The following is a 19,189-nucleotide window of genomic DNA, read 5'->3' as shown; positions in this document are numbered from 1 at the left end:
CGGCTTGAATCCTGTGTTGCTGTGGTGTAGGCTGGCGCCTGCAGTTCTGACTCAGTCCCTATCCTGGGAATTTCCATATGCTGCACCTGCAGCCCTTAAAAAAAAAAAAAGAAAAAAAGAAAAAAAAAAGAAAGAAAGAAAAGCAAATGTGGTGAAAGTTTAGCAAGTGCTGAATCCTGAAAATTTTCAAGGTTCTGATCTCTTGTAGTTTTGAAATTCTTCAAAATCACATTTAGGGGGAAAGGATACCCAAGTGATTGCCACCTGCAGCCAGGATTTAGGAGCTTATGCCCAAGGACGTATCTAGTCTTGGGGAGGAATTCCATGGCCAATAGCATAACCCTTTTCAAAGTACTTCCTTTGTTTTGTTTCGCTTTTACATACCCGTGGCATGTGGAAACTCCCAGGCTTGGGGCTGAATCAGAGCTACAGCCTCCGGCCTATGCCACAGCCACAGCAATGTGGGATCTGAGCCACACCTGTGACCTACCCCACAGCTCATGGCAACATCGGATCCCTGACCCACGGATCGAGCCCAGGGATAGAACCCACATCCTCGTGGATACTAGTTGGATTTGCTTCCAGTGAGCCACAATGGGAACTCCTCAAAGTGCTTCCTTTGGATGGAGGGTTTTTTAAATAGTGTTTGTAAAACAAGGAACAGCTGGAATTTATCACAGTCCACCCAGAATTCAATGGCCAGGGCTTGGGTCTGTGGGTTATTCTGCTGTTTGCCACTCTGTGCACATATTAACTCTCTTCTGGGCATGCAGTTCTTAAAAACCATGCTTCCTGGAGGACGGCCTGGGGAGTGGCCCCCACATCAGGGAACTAGGACCCTTGCTGGGGCTTCTTGGTAAAGGAGGTTAAAATGTTAAAGCAGCTGTGGACGGGGGGTTATGTGTGAGATTCATGATTCTTCTGGCTCTCTTGGTTCCATTTGCTGGAAAATGGTGAGTTCTTTCATTCCTTGATGTTTGATACTTTGGAGGCTTGGAGCAAAGTCTTGTTAATTGAGTGATTACTTGGAAAAGAAACTTTTTTTTTTTTTTTTTTTTTAGATTTTCACAGATTTCTTTTTTTTTTCTTTTTTTTTTATTTTCCCACTGTACAGCAAGGGGGTCAGGTTATCCTTACACGTATACATTGCAATTACAGTTTTTCCCCCACCCTTTGTTCTGTTGCAACATGAGTATCTAGACATAGTTCTCAATGCTATTCAGCAGGATCTCCTTGTAAATCTATTCTAGGTTGTGTCTGATAAGCCCAAGCTCCCGATCCCTCCCCCTCCCTCCCCCTCCCATCAGGCAGCCACAAGTCTCTTCTCCAAGTCCATGATTTTCTTTTCTGAGGAGATGTTCATTTGTGCTGGATATTAGATTCCAGTTATAAGTGATATCATATGGTATTTGTCTTTGTCTTTCTGGCTCATTTCACTCAGGATGAGATTCTCTAGTTCCATCCATGTTGCTGCAAATGGCATTATGTCATCCTTTTTGATGGCTGAGTAGTATTCCATTGTGTATATATACCACCTCTTCCGAATCCAATCATCTGTGGATGGACATTTGGGTTGTTTCCATGTCCTGGCTATTGTGAATAGTGCTGCAATGAACATGCGGGTGCATGTGTCTCTTTTAAGTAGAGCTTTGTCCGGATAGATGCCCAAGAGTGGGATTGCAGGGTCATATGGAAGTTCTATGTATAGATTTCTAAGGTATTTCCAAACTGTTCTCCATAGTGGCTGTACCAGTTTACATTCCCACCAACAGTGCAGGAGGGTTCCCTTTTCTCCACAGCCCCTCCAGCACTTGTTATTTGTGGATTTATTAATGATGGCCATTCTGACTGGTGTGAGGTGGTATCTCATGGTAGTTTTGATTTGCATTTCTCTTATAATCAGTGATATTGAGCATTTTTTCATGTGTTTGTTGGCCATCTGTATATCTTCTTTGGAGAAATGTCTCTTCAGGTCTTTTGCCCATTTTTCCATTGATTGATTGGTTTTTTTGCTGTTGAGTTGTATAAGTTGCTTATATATTCTAGAGATTAAGCCCTTGTCAGTTGCATCATTTGAAACTATTTTCTCCCATTCTGTAAGTTGTCTTTTTGTTTTCTTTTTGGTTTCCTTTGCTGTGCAAAAGCTTTTCAGTTTGATGAGGTCCCATGGGTTTATTTTTGCTCTAATTTCTATTGCTTTGGGAGACTGACCTGAGAAAATATTCATGATGTTGATGTCAGAGAGTGTTTTGCCTATGTTTTCTTCTAGGAGTTTGATGGTGTCCTGTCGTATATTTAAGTCTTTCAGCCATTTGGAGTTTATTTTTGTGCATGGTGTGAGGGTGTGTTCTAGTTTCATTGCTTTGCATGCAGCTGTCCAGGTTTCCCAGCAATGCTTGCTGAATAGACTTTCCTTTTCCCATTTGATGTTCTTGCCTCCCTTGTCAAAGATTAATTGACCATAGGTGTCAGGGTTTATTTCCGGATTCTCTATTCTGTTCCATTGGTCTGTCTGTCTGTTTTGATACCAGTACCACATTGTTTTGATGACTGTGGCTTTGTAGTATTTCTTGAAGTCTGGGAGAGTTATGCCTCCTGCTTGGTTTTTGTTTCTCAGGATTGCTTTGGCGATTCTGGGTCTTTTGTGGTTCCATATAAATGTTTGGATTGTTTGTTCTAGTTCTGTGAAAAATGTCATGGGTAATTTGATAGGGATTGCATTGAATCTGTAGATTGCTTTGGGTAGTATGGCCATTTTCACAATATTGATTTTTCCAACCCAGGAACATGGAATATCTTTCCATTTCTTTACATCTTCTTTGATTTCTTTGATTAAAGTTTTATAGTTCTCGGCATATAGGTCCTTTACCTCTTTGGTCAGGTGTATTCCGAGGTATTTGATTTTGTGAGGTACAATTTTAAAAGGTATCATTTTTTTGTATTCCTTTTCTAATGTTTCATTGCTGGTATACAGAAATGCAACTGACTTCTGAATGTTAATCTTATATTCTGCCACTTTGCTGAATTTATTAATCAGTTCAAGGAGTTTTGGGCTTGAGTCCTTAGGGTTTTCTAGGTATAGTATCATGTCATCTGCATACAGTGACAGTTTGATCTCTTCTCTTCCTATATGGATGCCTTCTATTTCTTTTGTTTGTCTAATTGCTGTGGCTAAGACTTCCAAAACTATGTTGAAGAGCAGTGGTGAGAGTGGGCATCCCTGTCTTGTTCCAGATTTGAGTGAGAAGGCTTTCAGTTTTTCCCCATTGAGGATTATATTTGCTGTGGGTTTATCATAAATGGCTTTGATTATATTCAGGAATGTTCCCTCTATACCCACTTTGGCGAGGGTCTTGATCATGAATGGATGTTGGACTTTGTCAAATGCTTTTTCTGCGTCTATTGAGATGATCATATGATTTTTGACTTTTTTTTTGTTAATGTGGTGTATGATGCTGATTGATTTGCGTATGTTGAACCATCCTTGTGAACCTGGGATGAACCCAACCTGGTCATGGTGTATAATATTTTTGGTATGTTGTTGGATTCGGTTGGCTAAGATTTTGTTGAGAATTTTTGCATCTATATTCATCAATGATATTGGGCGATAGTTTTCTTTTTGGGTGGTATCTCTGTCTGGTTTTGGAATGAGGGTGATGGTGGCCTCATAGAATGTCTTTGGGAGTATTCCTTCTTCTTCAACCTTTTGAAAGAGTTTAAGGAGGGTGGGCACCAATTTCTCTTTATATGTTTGATAAAATTCACCTGTGAAGCCATCTGGTCCTGGACTTTTATTTGTAGGGAGTGATTTTATGACCTCTTCAATTTCATTTCTAGTGATGGGTCTGTTCAGTTGGTCTGTTTCTGCTTGATTCAGTTTTGGCAGGCTGTAAGATTCTAGAAAATTGTCCATTTCTTCCAGATTGTCAAACTTGTTGCCATACAGTTGTTCATAGTATTCTCTTATGGTTTTTTTGTATTTCTGCTGTATCCGTTGTGATTTCTCCTTTTTCATTTATAATTTTGGTTATTTGGGTTCTTTCTCTCCTCTTTTTAGTGAGTCTGGCCAGGGGTTTGTCAATTTTGTTCACCTTTTCAAAGAACCAGCTCTTGGTTTTATTAATTTTCTCTATTGTTTTTTGAGTCTCTGTTTTATTGATTTCTTCTTTGATCTTTATAATTTCCTTCCTTCTGCTGACTTTAGGACTTCTTTGTTCTTCTTTTTCTAATTCGTTTAGGTGGAGGGTTAAGTTGTCAATTTGGGATCTTTCTTCTTTTTTGAGAAAGGCCTGGATTGCTATAAATTTCCCTCTGAGCACTGCTTTCGCAGCATCCCATAGATTTTGAGAGGTTGTGTCCTCATTATCATTTGTTTCAAGGTAGTTTTTAATTTCCTTCTTGATTTCCTCATTGACCCATTGGTTTTTTAGTAGCATGTTGTTTAGTCTCCATGTAGTAGGTTTTTTCTCTTTGCTTTTCCCATGGTTGATTTCTAATTTCATGGCATTGTGGTCAGAGAAGATACTTGAGATAATTTCTATGCTCCTAAATTTATTGAGATTAGCTTTGTGTCCCAATATGTGGTCGATTCTTGAGAATGTCCCATGAGTATTTGAGAAGAATGTGTATTCTGATTTTTTTGGATGTAGTGTCCTGAAGATATCAATTAAGTCTAACTTTTCTATTGTTTCCTTTAGGATCTCTGTTGCTTTATTGGTTTTCTGTCTAGAGGATCTGTCCATTGATGTGAGGGGGGTATTTAGGTCTCCTACTATGATTGTATTCTCATCAATATCTCCCTTTATGTCTGTTAATATTTGTTGTATGTATCTGGGTGCTCCTATATTTGGGGCATATATGTTGATGATAGTAACATCCTCTCCTTGGATGGATCCCTTAATCATTAAATAGTGTCCTTCTTTGTCTTTCTTTATGTCTTTTGTTTTAAAGTCTATTTTGTCTGATATGAGCGTTGCGACTCCTGCTTTTCTGTCATGTCTATTGGCATGAAATATTTTTCCCCACCCTTTCACTTTCAATCTATATGTATCTTTTGTCCTAAGGTGAGTTTCTTGTAGGCAGCATATTGAAGGTTTTTGCCTTTTTATCCACTCAGCCACTCTGTGTCTTTTGATTGGGGCATTCAGTCCATTGACATTTAAGGTGATAATTGATAGATGATTATTTATTGCCATTTGAACCTCGTGTTCCAGTTGATTCTATGGTTCTCCATTCTTCCTTTCTTTTCTTTTCTTTTTTTTTTTTGGTTGGATGGTCTCCTGTTATTATCTGCTTGAGTGTATTTTATTTTTTCATTTTTTGCAAATGCAATATTTGGTTTTGGCTTGTGGTTGCCCTGTTTTTTAAGTATGCTAACCCCTTCCCATAACTGTGTGTTTTAGCCTGATGGTCCTGTAAGTTCAAACACTTCATTACTATATTAAAATTAAGAAGAGAGACAAACATACAAACAAAAAGGGTTATTTACCTCCTAACATCCCTTGCCCACATTTTATGGTTTTGATGACTCTTTTTTATTTTTTTCTTTTTAATTTTATTTTGTTTGAAGCATGTTCATGATTAAATCTGTATGCTGGCTTATTTGAGTGACTGCTCTCTGACTGCGGTTTCCTCAGTCCTAGTTCTTCCTCTTCTTGTTCTTTTTTTTTTTTTTTTTCTTTTCTTTTTTCTTCCCTTTCCTTCCTTTCTTTTTGGTTTAGAGAAGCCCTTTCAATATTTCCTTTAACCTGGGTTTTGTGTTGCTGTATTCTTTAAGTTTTTGTTTGTTGGGAAAAATTTTTATTTCCCCTTCTATTTTAAATGATATTCTTGCTGGATAGAGTATTCTAGGTTGCATATTTTTTCCTTTTAGCACTTTAAATATCTCTTGCCATTCCCTCCTGGCCTGTAGTGTTTCTATAGAGAAATCAGCTGATATTCTTATGGGGGTTCCCTTGTAGGTAACATTCTGTTTTTCTCTTGCTGCCTTTAGGATCCTCTCTTTATCACTAACTTTTGCCATTTTTATTATGATGTGTCTTGGTGTGGGTCTGTTTGGGTTCAGTTTGTTTGGGGCCCTCTGTGCTTCTTGTATCTTGAATCCAGTATCCTTTAGGTTTGGGAAGTTTCCAGCGATAATTTCTTCAAATATATTTTCCATTCCCTTATCTTTTTCTACTCCTTCTGGAATTCCTATTATGCGTAGATTGGCCCGCTTTATATTATCCCATAGGTCTCTTATATTGCTTTCCAGTTTTTTGATTCGGTTTTCTGTCTGTTGACCGGATTGAGTGATTTCCATTATTCTATCTTCCATATCACTGATTCGTTCTTCTGCATTATTCATTCTGGTTTTTACTGCCCCTAGTTCAGTTTGCATCTCTGCAAATGAATGTTCTAGTTTTTCTTGGCTCCTCCTTATATTTTCTAGTTCCTTTCTGAGGGTATCTGCATTACTGTTCATATCTTCTCTTAATTCCTTCAGTATTTTCACTATTTCTCTTTTGAACTCCAGGTCTGTCTGACTGCAGAGATGTGTTTCATTGTTGACTGTTTTAGGTGAGTTCTCCTGTTGGTTTGACTGGGGGTGGTTTCTCAGTTTCTTCATCTTGCTTGTTGTTTTCTTTCTCCTGAGGGAGTTGTACTCTCCGTTATCGGGCAGTGTTTGAAAAGAAACTTTTTGAGTCTTTTCATGGGCCTTGTTTCTGAATGTCACTTCAGCGGTCATAGGACTTTGTTAGCGACAAAACAGCAAAAACCAAACATGATGTTGTGAACTAAAATGTATGCGATGAGTCCATTTCACACAAGTTAACAAGGAAGAAAGAGTATTTTGGACTTTTGCATGCAGAGAGTGGTGGCTAGATTTAAAATTTTTCCATACAAAACTAGTCTTGAATAGGACTTTGTTAGCGACAAAACAGCAAAAACCAAACATGATGTTGTGAACTAAAATGTATGCGATGAGTCCATTTCACACAAGTTAACAAGGAAGAAAGAGTATTTTGGACTTTTGCATGTAGAGTGTGGTGGCTAGATTTAAAATTTTTCCATGCAAAACTAGTCTTGAGTTTCCTGTCTTAGAAAACCTCTAACCTGGTCACTCGACAGTACCTGTGTTCTGTGGTGTCCTTAGAGCCAAAGGCCAGAGGAGTGATGGAGAGTAATGTCACCACCATTTGATAACAAAAGCAAATCAGAATTTGGGCTGGGGGTGGGGGGGCGGCGTGTGTGGAGAAGGTTTAGAATAATTTCCCATGAGATTTCTTCAGCACTGACATGCTGTGTGTGTTTGTGTACATGTGTGAAATAGGAATGGAAGTGGCTCAGTGGTGATGAAACTGACTGGTATCCATTCATGAGGACTCGGGTTTCATTGCTGGCCTCGCTCAATGGGTTAAGGATCCGGTGTTGCTGAGAGCTGTGGTGTAGGTCACAGATGCAGCTCAGATCCCAAGTTGCTGTGGTGTAAGCTGGCGGCCTCAGCTTCAATTAGACCCCTAGCCTGGGCACCTCCATATGCCGAGGATGCGGTCCTAACAACAAAGACCAAAAAAAGAAATAGGAATGTGTTTAAAATGGTTTTTTTTATTATTATTATTATAAAAACAGTATGGGCTCATTCTAATTAGGGAAATGCAGAAACGGCCGTAGAAAAGAATGTCCCCCGACCCCACTGTCTGGTGACTACTTGGAGAAGAGTCTAGATCGGTGCAGGAGTGGGGGCGTGTAGCTCAGGCATTCAGATTCCTGGGAGTCATTGTTCTTAATCAGTATTTAGGGAGCATCTGCTCTGAGCCCTTCTCAAGCCCTTCTTGCATCAAGGGCACAAGAGGAAGAGATGCACGAGGCCCTGGTCTCCAGTGAAAGGCCCCTTATTCAGAAGCAGAGAAGAGGGATGCACATAGGATCTGTCAACCTCCCCCCCCAACCCCTGACTCTTGTGCAAGACTCAACTCCACATCTCTTCTCTGGCAAGAAGAGGCCCTTGACCTCTCCAGGCACTGATGCTCCCTCCATGCTGGGGCTCCTAGAGGGCTGACACCCTCATCCCGTGTGGCCCTTCCTTTTTGTGTACCTCTGACTCTATTTCCCCTCATCCCTCTTCTCAAACCGTGAGCCCCTTAAGTCAGGCAGTGATGTAAGCAGAAAGGGTTGAGAAGGCTTAAGTCACAGAAGAGCCCTGGGTTTGAATCTGGCTCTGGCTTGCATGTGCTTGGTGGCCTTGGGGCAAGGCACATTGCCTCTCCGAGCCTCAGTTTCCTCATCTGTTAAATGAAGACTCATATGGTAACTCATGGGCCCATTAGGAGTATTTGAGGAAATGGATGGAAAGGGTCTAGCTGCTTTCCCGGCCTTAGTAAGTACATACCTGATAAATGCTGGCCATGAAGAGTGATGCTGGAGTTCCTGTTGTGGCTCAGTGGGTTAAAAACCCAACATAGTGTCTGTGAGGATGCAGGTTCAATCCCTGGCCTCCTTCAGTGGGTTAAGGTAGCTGCAGCTCTGATTCAACCCCTAGCCTGGGAACTTCCATAAGCCACAGGTGCAGCCCTAAAAAGAAAAAAAAAAGAGCCCAGTGACACAGGCAGACTTTGTTGTATCTTTCGGGCATGTCTGGGGGTGGAGGAATGAGCAAGTGAATGAATGAATGGGGTGCTCGATGGAGAGTGGTTAAGGGCTTGTGTATCAGGCTGTGAAGGTTTCCTGGGGCAGCTGCACCTCCCCCTCCCCGGCCAAGGATGAGTGCCGGCCCAGTTCCTTCTGATGGAGCAGAGCCATTTGAACTTTGTATCTCTCCCCCAAAGGATGAGCTCTGTGGTCCAGACCCTTCTCTGTCAGACGAGTTGACCGCCATCCTCAACGAGCTGACTCAGCTGAGCAAGAGCGAGCACTGCAAGGTGGCCCTCAGAGCCAGGCAGGTAGGGTCGCCAGCTGCGGTCCCCACTGTGTACAGGGTGCTGTGGGCCCCTTCCAGGCACAGCCCCTCTGCTGCAGTCCCTGGCCCTTGGCTTCTCCCTCGGGAGGGTGGCTCACCCCAGCCCCTCCTTCCCCTCCCCTGCAGGTCCTGATCGCCTCCCACCTCCCCTCCTACGAGCTGAGGCACAACCAGGTGGAGTCTATTTTCCTGTCAGCCATCGACATGTACGGCCACCAGTTCTGCCCTGAAAACCTCAAGGTGAGGCCACCTCCATCCATCCATTTTGCACCCAGCACATGCCATGGCCCAGGTGGGACCTGGGGGGGAGGGAAGTGGACTTCCTCTGCCCTCAGTGGGCTGGCGCTCGAGGCAGGGCGCAGTCGCCAACTCCAGTGGTTCTGTCCAGCATGGCCCAGGCTGCCCTAGGGCCCAGGGGAGGCTCCAGAAGAAGTGCAGTCCTGCAGATGGACAGAGCCTTGGGCAGCAAGCCTCTCCCAGGAGGTGCGATATTACAACTTCACGTGTGCTGAAGCTTTTTGGAAGCTTCCAGCACTCACATGGCTGAGCTGTGATTCATCTTCCTAGGGCTCCCCCACCCCCTCAATCAGCCTCATTTACAAGTTCCAGCCCGCACCCCCCCCCATCCCCAATGCCATCTAGACCTGGGAACCCAGGTCATCCCAGAACTGCTTCCTCTTTGAGGTGTCATGGGCCCGGGGCTTGGGTAGCATTTTGTGATAATGACACCTGACCTGTCTCTCTTCCCTGCTTCCGTCCCTCCCATTCACCTGACTGCTGGGTAGAACTTGTTAACATTCCCTTTCCTTTTTCACTACCTTTTTCCATGTCCTGTAGAAACTAATACTGTCAGAAACGACCATATTCGACGTCCTGCCCACTTTCTTCTATCATGCTAACAATGTCGTCTGCATGGCATCCTTGGAGGTAAGTAGGGGCGAGGCCCCCGCCAGCACTGACCACCCCCCCACCTCCCGCAAGTCCTAGCACCCACTGCCTGCCTGCCCGCCACACGCCTGACTCCAGGCCACATGCCTTGCAAATGGGATCCTATCATTCTCTCGACGAGGTGGGTCCTGTTACATACGTCTTATACCTGGACCCTGAGGCTTAGAGAGGTGTAGGGACTTGCTCGGGGTCACACAGCAAGGAAGTGGTAGAACCAGGATTCACACTAGGTTTGTCTAAGTCCAGAGTCCTTGCCGGTTACCCCTGCTCTCTTGTGTGCCGGCCTCCTGCAGGCCAGGCACCGTTAAGTAAGAACCCCTAAGGGCTGAGGCTGAGGCACTTTGAACTTACTTTCCAACGCACCTGCCTTAGAGACCTTTGAAAGTCTTTCCTGTTTGGAGCTATGAGATCTGGAAGGAGGCTAGGTGATAACTTAAGGTGACTTCCCTGTGTGTCAGGCAGAGACAGGCATGACCAGCAGCAAACCCGGATGAGAGGCAGGGGGACTGCTCTGGTGAGCCTGAACTCAGTTCTGTTAATTTCAGGACATTGAGATGTTTCATCTGCCCTTTCAGATCTTTTCAAAGAGATATGAGACGATGTCTGTCTTCAGCTTGACTCTCTTGCCCTGGTCATTTCTTCTCGTTTCCTCACCCTCTGATCTTGGAGGGCCACTGTCTCCTGTGGCCCCCAATCTTCTTCCATTTCTAGACCCTGTGGGTCACCCATCCTAATGCCAAAAGGTTGACTGGGTCTCCATGGAGACCATTTTGGGCTTCTGAGCATATTATAGCCATTATCTCTCAGGCCTGCAATTTTTACCCCCTCCCTGATTTCAACTCCAAGAACCCTCCCAGGCCCCACTCTTTATTCCCAGCAGCGAGACCTCATATAATTCCTAAGTAGTTACCAATTTTTTCCCCCACTCTCCAATTTTCACCAATATTTATTGAGACCTAACTCTGTTCCAAGCACTGGGGGTGCAGCAGGGAACAACCATCATCTCTGCCCTAGTGGAGCTTCTCTGGTTGGAGAGAGATGTGTACTCAATATTGCTTTAATTATACATGCAAGGGGGTCACAAAGGGAAAATGCAGGCCATGATGAGAACTGACCGCAGGACTTAACCTTACCAGGAGGTTCAACTCAGGCTTTGATGAGAAAGTGATATGAAAGCGTCTGAAGAATGAGTAGGAATTGGTGGGAGGGAGATGCAGAGAGATTCCAGTGAGTGGGAATGACATACGCAAAGGTCCGAGCTGTGTGACCCCTGGCAAGTGGCTTTCCTTCGCTGGGCCTTTTTTTTCTCTCTCCATTTTTACGGCTGTATCTGTAAGGAAGTTCCCAGGCTAGAGGATGAATCAGCTGCAGCTGAGGCCTGCACCACAGTCACAGCAACACCAGATCTGAGCCTCATCTGCAACCTGCAAGACAGCTTGGGGCAATGCCAGATCCTTAACCCAGTGAGCAAGGCCAGGAATTGAATCCCTGCCCTCCCAGAGACTACATTGGGTTCTTAACCTGCTGAGCCACAGTGTGAACTCCCCTTTTAGGACTTTTAGATTCTTGTGCTTTAGATAGGGATAGTAATGCTGACCTCACAGGATGCTTTGAAGGTAAATGAATAAACACCTGATGTGAATATTGATCAGCATTTTTACCCATCATCCAAACACCTATCCTAATTGGGGGTGGAGGTTCCTAAGTCCTAAGCCATGTGGAAAGCAGTGCTCCCCCTTCCCCACTTTATAAAGTGCTGACTACCATGTATTTCTGATAGAGATTTTTCTATGATGCTTTCTTTACACATTTCATCATCTGTTAGGCAGATTTATTGAACCGAATCCAAGCTTCTCTACACGACTCACGATGAGCAATGTAAAAATAATATTTTCACTTGTCTTCTTGAGTTGCGTAGAGTTTTGTCCCTGCTCTAAATGTGTCTGATGCCCTCCCCACCCCCAACAACCCCTGGGTCAATGATTTTCAGGGAAGACTCCCAGGACACAGCATATAGATGTGCTCATGGTTGTGATTTATTACAGCAGAAGGCTATAAAGCAGAGTCAGCAGAGGGAAAAGGCTCATGGGGTGAAGGCTGGAGGACACCACACCAAGCCTCCAATGGTCTTCTAGGCAGCAAATTATGGCAACACATGTGATGTGTTGTCTACCAGTGAAGCTCATTGGAGACTCAGCTCCCAGGGTTTTGCTGGGGGCTGGTCACATTGGCATCTTCTGCTTGGCACAAAACTAAATTCTGAACTCCCAGGAAGAAAGCACATGTTCAACATAAATGATACTGTTGGCACAGTTTAGGCACCATCAACCATTCTTATCTGGGAATGGCGGGAGCCCTCCCCAAACCCAAGTTCTCAGATGCCAGCCAAGGGCCAGATTTGCACGTGGCCTTTCAAAGATAGCAGTTAGACCTGCTGTGTTAACCCTGCTGCACAGTCCCTGGATTCCTTATTCAGTTTAAAAACAAAAACCTCCCACTGCTTAGACTGTGCTGTCCAGTATGGCAGCCACTAGCTCCATGTGATGAGTGAGCACATGTAATGCAGCTAATCGAATTGAGTTGTGATCAAAATGTAAGATATGCATTGGATTCCAAAGTCTCAGTATGGTGAAATAATTTAACTCAGTTTTAAAAAATCAATTACATATTAAAATGATAATATTTTAGGTATTAAATATATTAAAATATTAAACATTAAAATTATTTTCAAATAATATATTAACTATATTAAAATTATTTTCACCTGCTGCCTTTTTAAAAAGTTCTCCTAGAAAATCTGAAATTAGTTTGGAATTGCATATGTAGCCTGTGTTATATTTCTGCTGGACGGAGTTACTCTAGAGCAGGAGCTGGTAAGCTGGAGTCCATGTGCTACATCTGGCCCACTGCCTGGTTTTGTAAATAAAGTTTTATTGGAACACAGCCATGCTGACTCTTACATATTGTCCTTGGCATGAACAAGCTACATACAGCAGCAGAATTGAGTGGTTGTGATGAAGATGTGTTCCACAAAAACCTAAAATATTTACTCTGTAGCCCTTGGCAGAGAAAGTAACAGCCTGAAAAATGAACAAATGTACTCTTTAACTGTTACTTCAGGAATCCTATTTTGAGATAATTTCTGGGACCCTCCAGCCTGAGTTTTCTCAGGTGCTGAGGGCAGTTTGTCTGCTCTGCTTCTGTTTCATTAGGTTTATGTGCGGAGGGGCTACATTGCCTATGAGTTAACCAGCCTGCAGCACCGGCAGCTCCCGGATGGCTCCTGCGTGGTGGAATTCCAGTTCATGCTGCCCTCCTCCCACCCAAACCGGTACAGCGTGGTACCCAGCCAGGGGGACGGCTTTTCTTTGTTTTCTCCGTGACCACTGTAGTCCTGTCTCTGGAGTAGTATCTGGGAACACTGCTGGGGAGATGTCAGGGACACCACGTCCCCCCTCTGGCGTCTCCCCACATCTCTGATCTCTTGTCAGTAAAGTGGAGGTAACCCAGTGCCTACCTTCTATACCTGCACTGTCCCGTCTGGTAGCCCCACCACCCACCTGTGGCATATTCAAGTTAAAATGTATGAAAATTAAATTAAAAATTCAGGTCCTGGAGTTCCCGTTGTGGCGCAGTGGTTAACGAATCCGACTAGGAACCATGAGGTTGCGGGTTCGGTCCCTGCCCTTGCTCAGTGGGTTAAGGATCCGGCGTTGCCGTGAGCTGTGGTGTAGGTTGCAGACGCGGCTCGGATCCCGCGTTGCTGTGGCTCTGGCGTAGGCCGGTGGCTACAGCTCTGATTCAACCCCTAGCCTGGGAACCTCCATATGCCGCGGGAGCGGCCCAAGAAATAGCAACAACAACAACAACAACAACAACAACAAAAAGACAAAAGACAAAAAATAAAATAAAATAAAAAATAAAAATTCAGGTCCTCAGTCACACCAGCCGCATTTAAAGTATGCAGTGCCCACAGGTTCACATGTGGCTTGTGGCTGCCATATTGGATGTGGCAGTTCGAAACCATTCCATCACTGCAGAAAGTTCTCTTGGACAGAGTTGTCCAAGACCACAGTGAAGAGTAAATAAGACGATCCAAGGAAGGCATACAGACGGCCAACAAGCACATGAAAAGATGCTCAGTATCACTGATTATTAGAGAAATGTAAATTAAAAGTACAGTGAGATATCACCTCACACTAGTCAGAATGGCCATCATTAAAAAGTCCACAAGAATAAATATTGAAGAGGGTGTGGAGGGAAAAGAACTCTCCTACACTCTTGGTGGGAATGTAAAAGGCACAGTGAGCCTCCCTTATCGTTTTGGGAATGGGGCCACCCTGAGTTCCCGGACAACAGCCAAGGGCCAGCCTTGCGAGCAGGTCTCCTTTCCAGGAAAGCAACCTCAGGCCTGCTCTGCTGATTCTTTTCTGTCCCCATCTGATGAACAACCCTTCCTTTTCTTGATTCCAGGGCCCAATCCCAGCCACCCAGAGAACCCTTTGGATTTGCTCAAGTCCTGGGGCCGGTGGCTGCCTAAGCACCATTGGGCTGCTGGCCTGGGGGTCAGTTTTGGTGTCTGACCCTGTCCCGAAGGCATGTTTGATGGAGGGGAGGGGTCAGGGGAGCAGAGGCCCGGAGTGTCTTTCAGAATTGAGCCTGGCCCCTCACCAGCCACATGGGGCTGGGGCTGTCCAGGAGAAATTGGCTCTGAGAGGGTACCTTCTCTGTGGCTGAGTTCACGAGTTTGGATTTATCAGGTGACCATGTTGGGACTGAACTTATATGTATACATGTACCATTCATTCATTCATTCATTCATTCACGTTTTGAACTCTTAGTCTACACCAGGTTCTAAGGAATCAGATAAGACTCCTCACCCTCTGGCCTCTACCCCTGTCACCTCCACCCCCAATCCTAAGTCCCCCCTCTTTGGGAAGGCTCTAATGTGGGGCTGGCTCACCAAAGCTTCCAGGAAAGGGACAGCTCTTGGGGTCAGATCTGTAGGCAGCTGCCTCACCCCCTACTTCCCACCCCCCTGCAGGATGGCCGTGCCCATCAGTGTCACCAACCCTGAACTGCTGAGACACAGCACAGAGCTCTTCATGGACAGTGGCTTCTCCCCCCAGTCCCAGCGGATGGGGGCCATGGTCGCCTTCCAGAGATTTGAGGATTTCATCAGGTACCCACAATTATCCAGTCTCTCCAAAACACCCTGAGCAACGGAGTTGAGTAAATCCCCTGGCCCCCCAACTGCCACTCACTGCACATGTGGGTGGAGCTAGCCCAGACATATGGCCCAGCAGGTTAATAATAACAAAATAATAATATCTGCAAGGTCGAGAGCATGGGCTTTCATGTCAGTGCCCCCGCGTGTTTGAATTCTGGCTCTGCACTGCTTCCTGACTACATGACTCTAAACAAATGACTTTTCTCTGCACCTTTGCTTTGTCATCTGTATAATGAACATAAGTGAAGGACCTACCCCACAGGGCCACCAGGAAAATTATACAAGATAATACGTGTAAAATACTGCATTTAAACTGGGAGTTCCCTTGTGGTGCAGCGGGCTAAGGATCCGGCCTTGTCATTGTCTGGCAGTTTCTTTTGGAAAGAAGGAGGGTCTGGGTCTGAACTATGACCTTGTGGTCAGCCTTCCCACTCTGCCTCGCACCCACAGGAACTTTGATGAGGTCATCTCCTGCTTCGCCAATGTGCCCACAGACACCCCCCTCTTCAGCAAGGCCCGCACTTCCTTGTACTCCGAGGACGACAGCAAGGTGAGTGCCTGAGCGGGGGGGGAAGCCGAGGAGAGGGCAGGCCAAGGGCTCCAGGCCCTTGGTCTGCCCTCCCTTGGTTTTCTGTCCCAGAGCCTCCGAGAAGAGCCAGTCCACATCCTGAATGTGGCCATTCGGTATGCGGACCACCATGAGGATGAGCAGCTGGTGCCCATTTTCCGGACATTTGTGCAGTCCAAGGTACGGGGGGCATTTGCTGGTTCTGGGTCCCTGGAGGAGTAGGGGCTGTCTTGGTGAGGTGTCCATGTGCCCGAGTCCTGTTGAGCGCCTCAGAACTACAGACCTGGCTTCCCATCCTTGCCCTGCTCCACTGGTGACCTTGGGAAGAGGTCATGGCAGAACTGCAGTTTCTTTCTCAATCACCCAGGAGCAGCATTTCTCTCTCCCTGGGTGTTGCCATGATGAGATGACACAGTATACACACCACTTAGCACAGAACAAACATGCAAGACATAGTTTTGGAGTTCAGGAGACTGTTCTTGTTGGGAGACGCCAGAAACTCACACTTTTTATGGTCATTTACCTTAGCAACCATGTGTGCAAATTACTGCGGGTTGGTTTTGTAAACATGTGGTGACCATTGTTGGCATGGATTCTCACCCAGCAGTAGGGACAGCTGTTACATATGCTTAAGGATCTCAGCTACAAATAGATGTGGAGCAGCTTGGCAAGCATAGGTAGTAGAAAGATTGGGAAGGTGCTGCGTGACCTCTGGCAAGTTACTTCACCTCTCTGAGTTTGGTACTGTCTGTGGTTTTGGGCATCTGCTGGGCATCTTGGAATGCATCCCCCAAGGATAAGGAGGGAACTACTGTATATTCAGAGAGTTGTGTAACCATCATTGCGATCATTATATTTTAGAACATTGTCACCACCCCCACCAAGAATCCTGTGCCCGTTAGTAGTCACCCCATTTTTCTTCAACCCAACACACTTTTCCTTGCCCCTAGGCAGCCACTAATCTACTTTCTGTCTCTATCGATTTGCTCATTCTGGGTATTTCACATAAATGGAATAGATGGAATATCATATCTTTGGGGACTGGCCTCTTTCTGTCAGCATGTTTCCAAGTATCATCCAGGTGGCTAAACATGTATCGGGACTTGCTTCCTTTTTGTGGCCAGATGTGACTGTGTTGTGTGTTTGATTCTTAATGCAGAAAAACATCCTCATGGATCATGGACTCCGAAGAATCACATTCCTGCTTGTCCAAGAGGTCAGTCCAATTCTCAGTGTGCCTGTCTGAGTCCTTCCCATGTTTCAAGACTCAGTGCCATTTGTTTGGCATTTATTCTCTAGACTGGGTTGGGAGAGGTCGCTCGCTAGAGAAGAGATGGCTTTCCAAATGATTCATTTTAGAAGAGGACTGGGTTATGGTTAAAAGTCACAAAACAAGTATACAGATACTTAAATGACTCTGACTTGATTTCATTGTCTCTTGTATGGATTTTTTTTTCCTTTTTTTTTCTTTTGCAGAAAGAATTTCCTAAGTTTTTCACATTCAGAGCAAGAGACAAGGTATGGTGAAGAGCAATGACATGGTTCTCTCTTCCCTGGGATCTTTGATATTCAGGAAGAATATGGTCCCCAGTCTTTACAGGCTCCCCATATTCTAGAACATGCAACTTTTGGGTAGCTTCCAGCCTTCCTCTGGGATGGTATTTCTAATGAGAGCCCTATGCTTCTGTGTAGAGCTCGGACCTAGAGTTTCCTGCCCTTTCAGCTTTCTCTACAGGTTTATCACTCACCTGGATACTTTTTTGTACTCGCTGGTGTAACTCAGTAATACTGTTCCCACAATCTTTTTCCTGCGTTCTTCTAGAACCATGGTTGGCAAACTGGCTTGCAGGCAGCCCTGCTGTTTTTATAACCAAAGTTTGATTGAGACACAGGCCACATCTGTTATTTTTTTTTTTTCCGCTGTACAGCATAGGGACCCAGTTACACATACATGTATACATATTTTTCCTCCCATTGCTGTGTTGCGATGTAAGTATCTAGACATAGTTCTCAATGCTGCACAGCAGGATCTCATTGTAAATCCATTCCAAGAGCAATAGTTTGCATCCGTTAACCCCAAGCTCCTGATCCCTCCCACTCCCTCCCTCTCCCCCCGGGCAGCCACAAGTCTATTCTCCAAGTCTATGATTTTCTTTTCTGTGGAAACTTTCATTTATGCTGTATATTAGATTCCAGTTATAAGTGATATCATACGGTATTTGTCTTTCTCTTTCTGACTTATTTAACTCAGTATGAGAGTCTCTAGTTCCATCCATGTTGCTGCAAAAGGCATTATGTTGCTCTTCTTTATGGCTGAGTAGTATTCCATTGTGTATATATACCACCTCGTCCTAATCCAATCATCTGTTGATGGACATTTGGGTTGTTTCCATGTCTTGGCTATTGTGAATAGAGCTGCAATGAATATGTGGGTGCATGTGTCTTTTTTAAGGAAAGTTTTGTCGGGATATATGCCCAAGAGTGGGACTGCTGGGTCATTTGGTAGTTCTATGTATAGATTTCTAAGGTACCTCCATACTGTTCTCCAAAGTGGCTATACCAGTTTACATTCCCACCAACAGTGCAGGAGTGTTCTCTTTTCTCCACACCCCCTCCAGCATTTGTTATTTGTGGACTTATTAATGATGGCCCTTCTGACTGGTGTGAGGTGGTACTTCATGGTAGTTTTGATTTGCATTTCTGTAATAGGGATGTTGAGCATTTTTTCATGTGCTTGTTGGCCATCTGTATATCTTCCTTGGAGAACGGTCTATTCAGGTCTTTTGCCCATTTTTTACGGTCTCCTGTGGCTTTCTTGTTCCAGCAGCAAAATTGAGTACATTCGGCCCTGTGTTTGTGAATTCCGCATTCGCAGATTCGCCCAACCGCAGATGGCCTCTCCGCGGTTGGGAGAATCTGTGGATGCAGAACCCGCAGATTAAGAAGTCAGGCTGAGGTTGTGACCAACCTTGCCCTCCATCAGTCCTCTCGCCTCCCAAGAAAAAGTCTTTGCTCATCTCTCTTCTAGAACAGGTCCAAGACCACACCAAGTAGTCTTTTAATTTATCTAAAGCCTTACTTTCCTAGTTAAGACCCATCCTTTCTTTAGCTTCATTTTCTCTTCAGTTCAGTCTCCAGCACCGTCAGTCACTTCCTTCTGGAACCCATTTCCACAAGGAAACCAGCGGTTAGTGACTTCTTAAGACACACTCTGTGCTGTGGTAATTTGAGAACAGCCTGGTGATGCCAGCAGGTGCTGGGGACTAGTTGGCCTCTCCCAGGGGCCGAGAGGCTCATGCCAGCACGAGGTTCCATGCTCGTGCCTCTTGGCAAGATCCCAGATCTCTTGAACTCACAATTAGAGGACACCGTGGATGCTTCATTTCTGAGCGCTAAACCCCCAAACCCCAAAGGTCTGTAGCACACACAGGGCATGGGTCAAGCGCGCAAGCAGCCTCGGTGTCCCACTCCCCATGTGTCCGTATGCCTATTTTCTCTCCCCGCT

General features: G+C 44.9%; 1 protein-coding gene across 2 annotated transcripts in view; it reads left to right on the top strand.

Moving 5' to 3' along the window:
- Positions 1 to 19,189, top strand: part of ACACB (acetyl-CoA carboxylase beta) — a 125,016-nt gene that overhangs the window by 73,197 nt on the left and 32,630 nt on the right. For both annotated transcript variants that reach the window (XM_084992871.1, NM_001206399.1), the window contains 9 exon segments: positions 8,808 to 8,921; positions 9,065 to 9,178; positions 9,776 to 9,865; positions 13,099 to 13,217; positions 14,931 to 15,068; positions 15,567 to 15,666; positions 15,757 to 15,864; positions 16,844 to 16,900; positions 17,161 to 17,202. In XM_084992871.1, coding sequence (XP_084848997.1) covers positions 8,808 to 8,921; positions 9,065 to 9,178; positions 9,776 to 9,865; positions 13,099 to 13,217; positions 14,931 to 15,068; positions 15,567 to 15,666; positions 15,757 to 15,864; positions 16,844 to 16,900; positions 17,161 to 17,202 — 882 coding nt within the window.

This window comes from Sus scrofa, chromosome 14 (genome assembly GCF_054392235.1).
Source record: "Sus scrofa isolate SSC_HxYL_T2T_F1_AM1 chromosome 14, Sscrofa_HxYL_maternal_Yorkshire_Landrace_v2.0, whole genome shotgun sequence".
NCBI classification, from domain to species: Eukaryota; Metazoa; Chordata; class Mammalia; order Artiodactyla; family Suidae; genus Sus; species Sus scrofa.
Note: the sequence above shows the minus strand (reverse complement) of the source record. Positions and strands in the feature narration are given on the sequence as shown.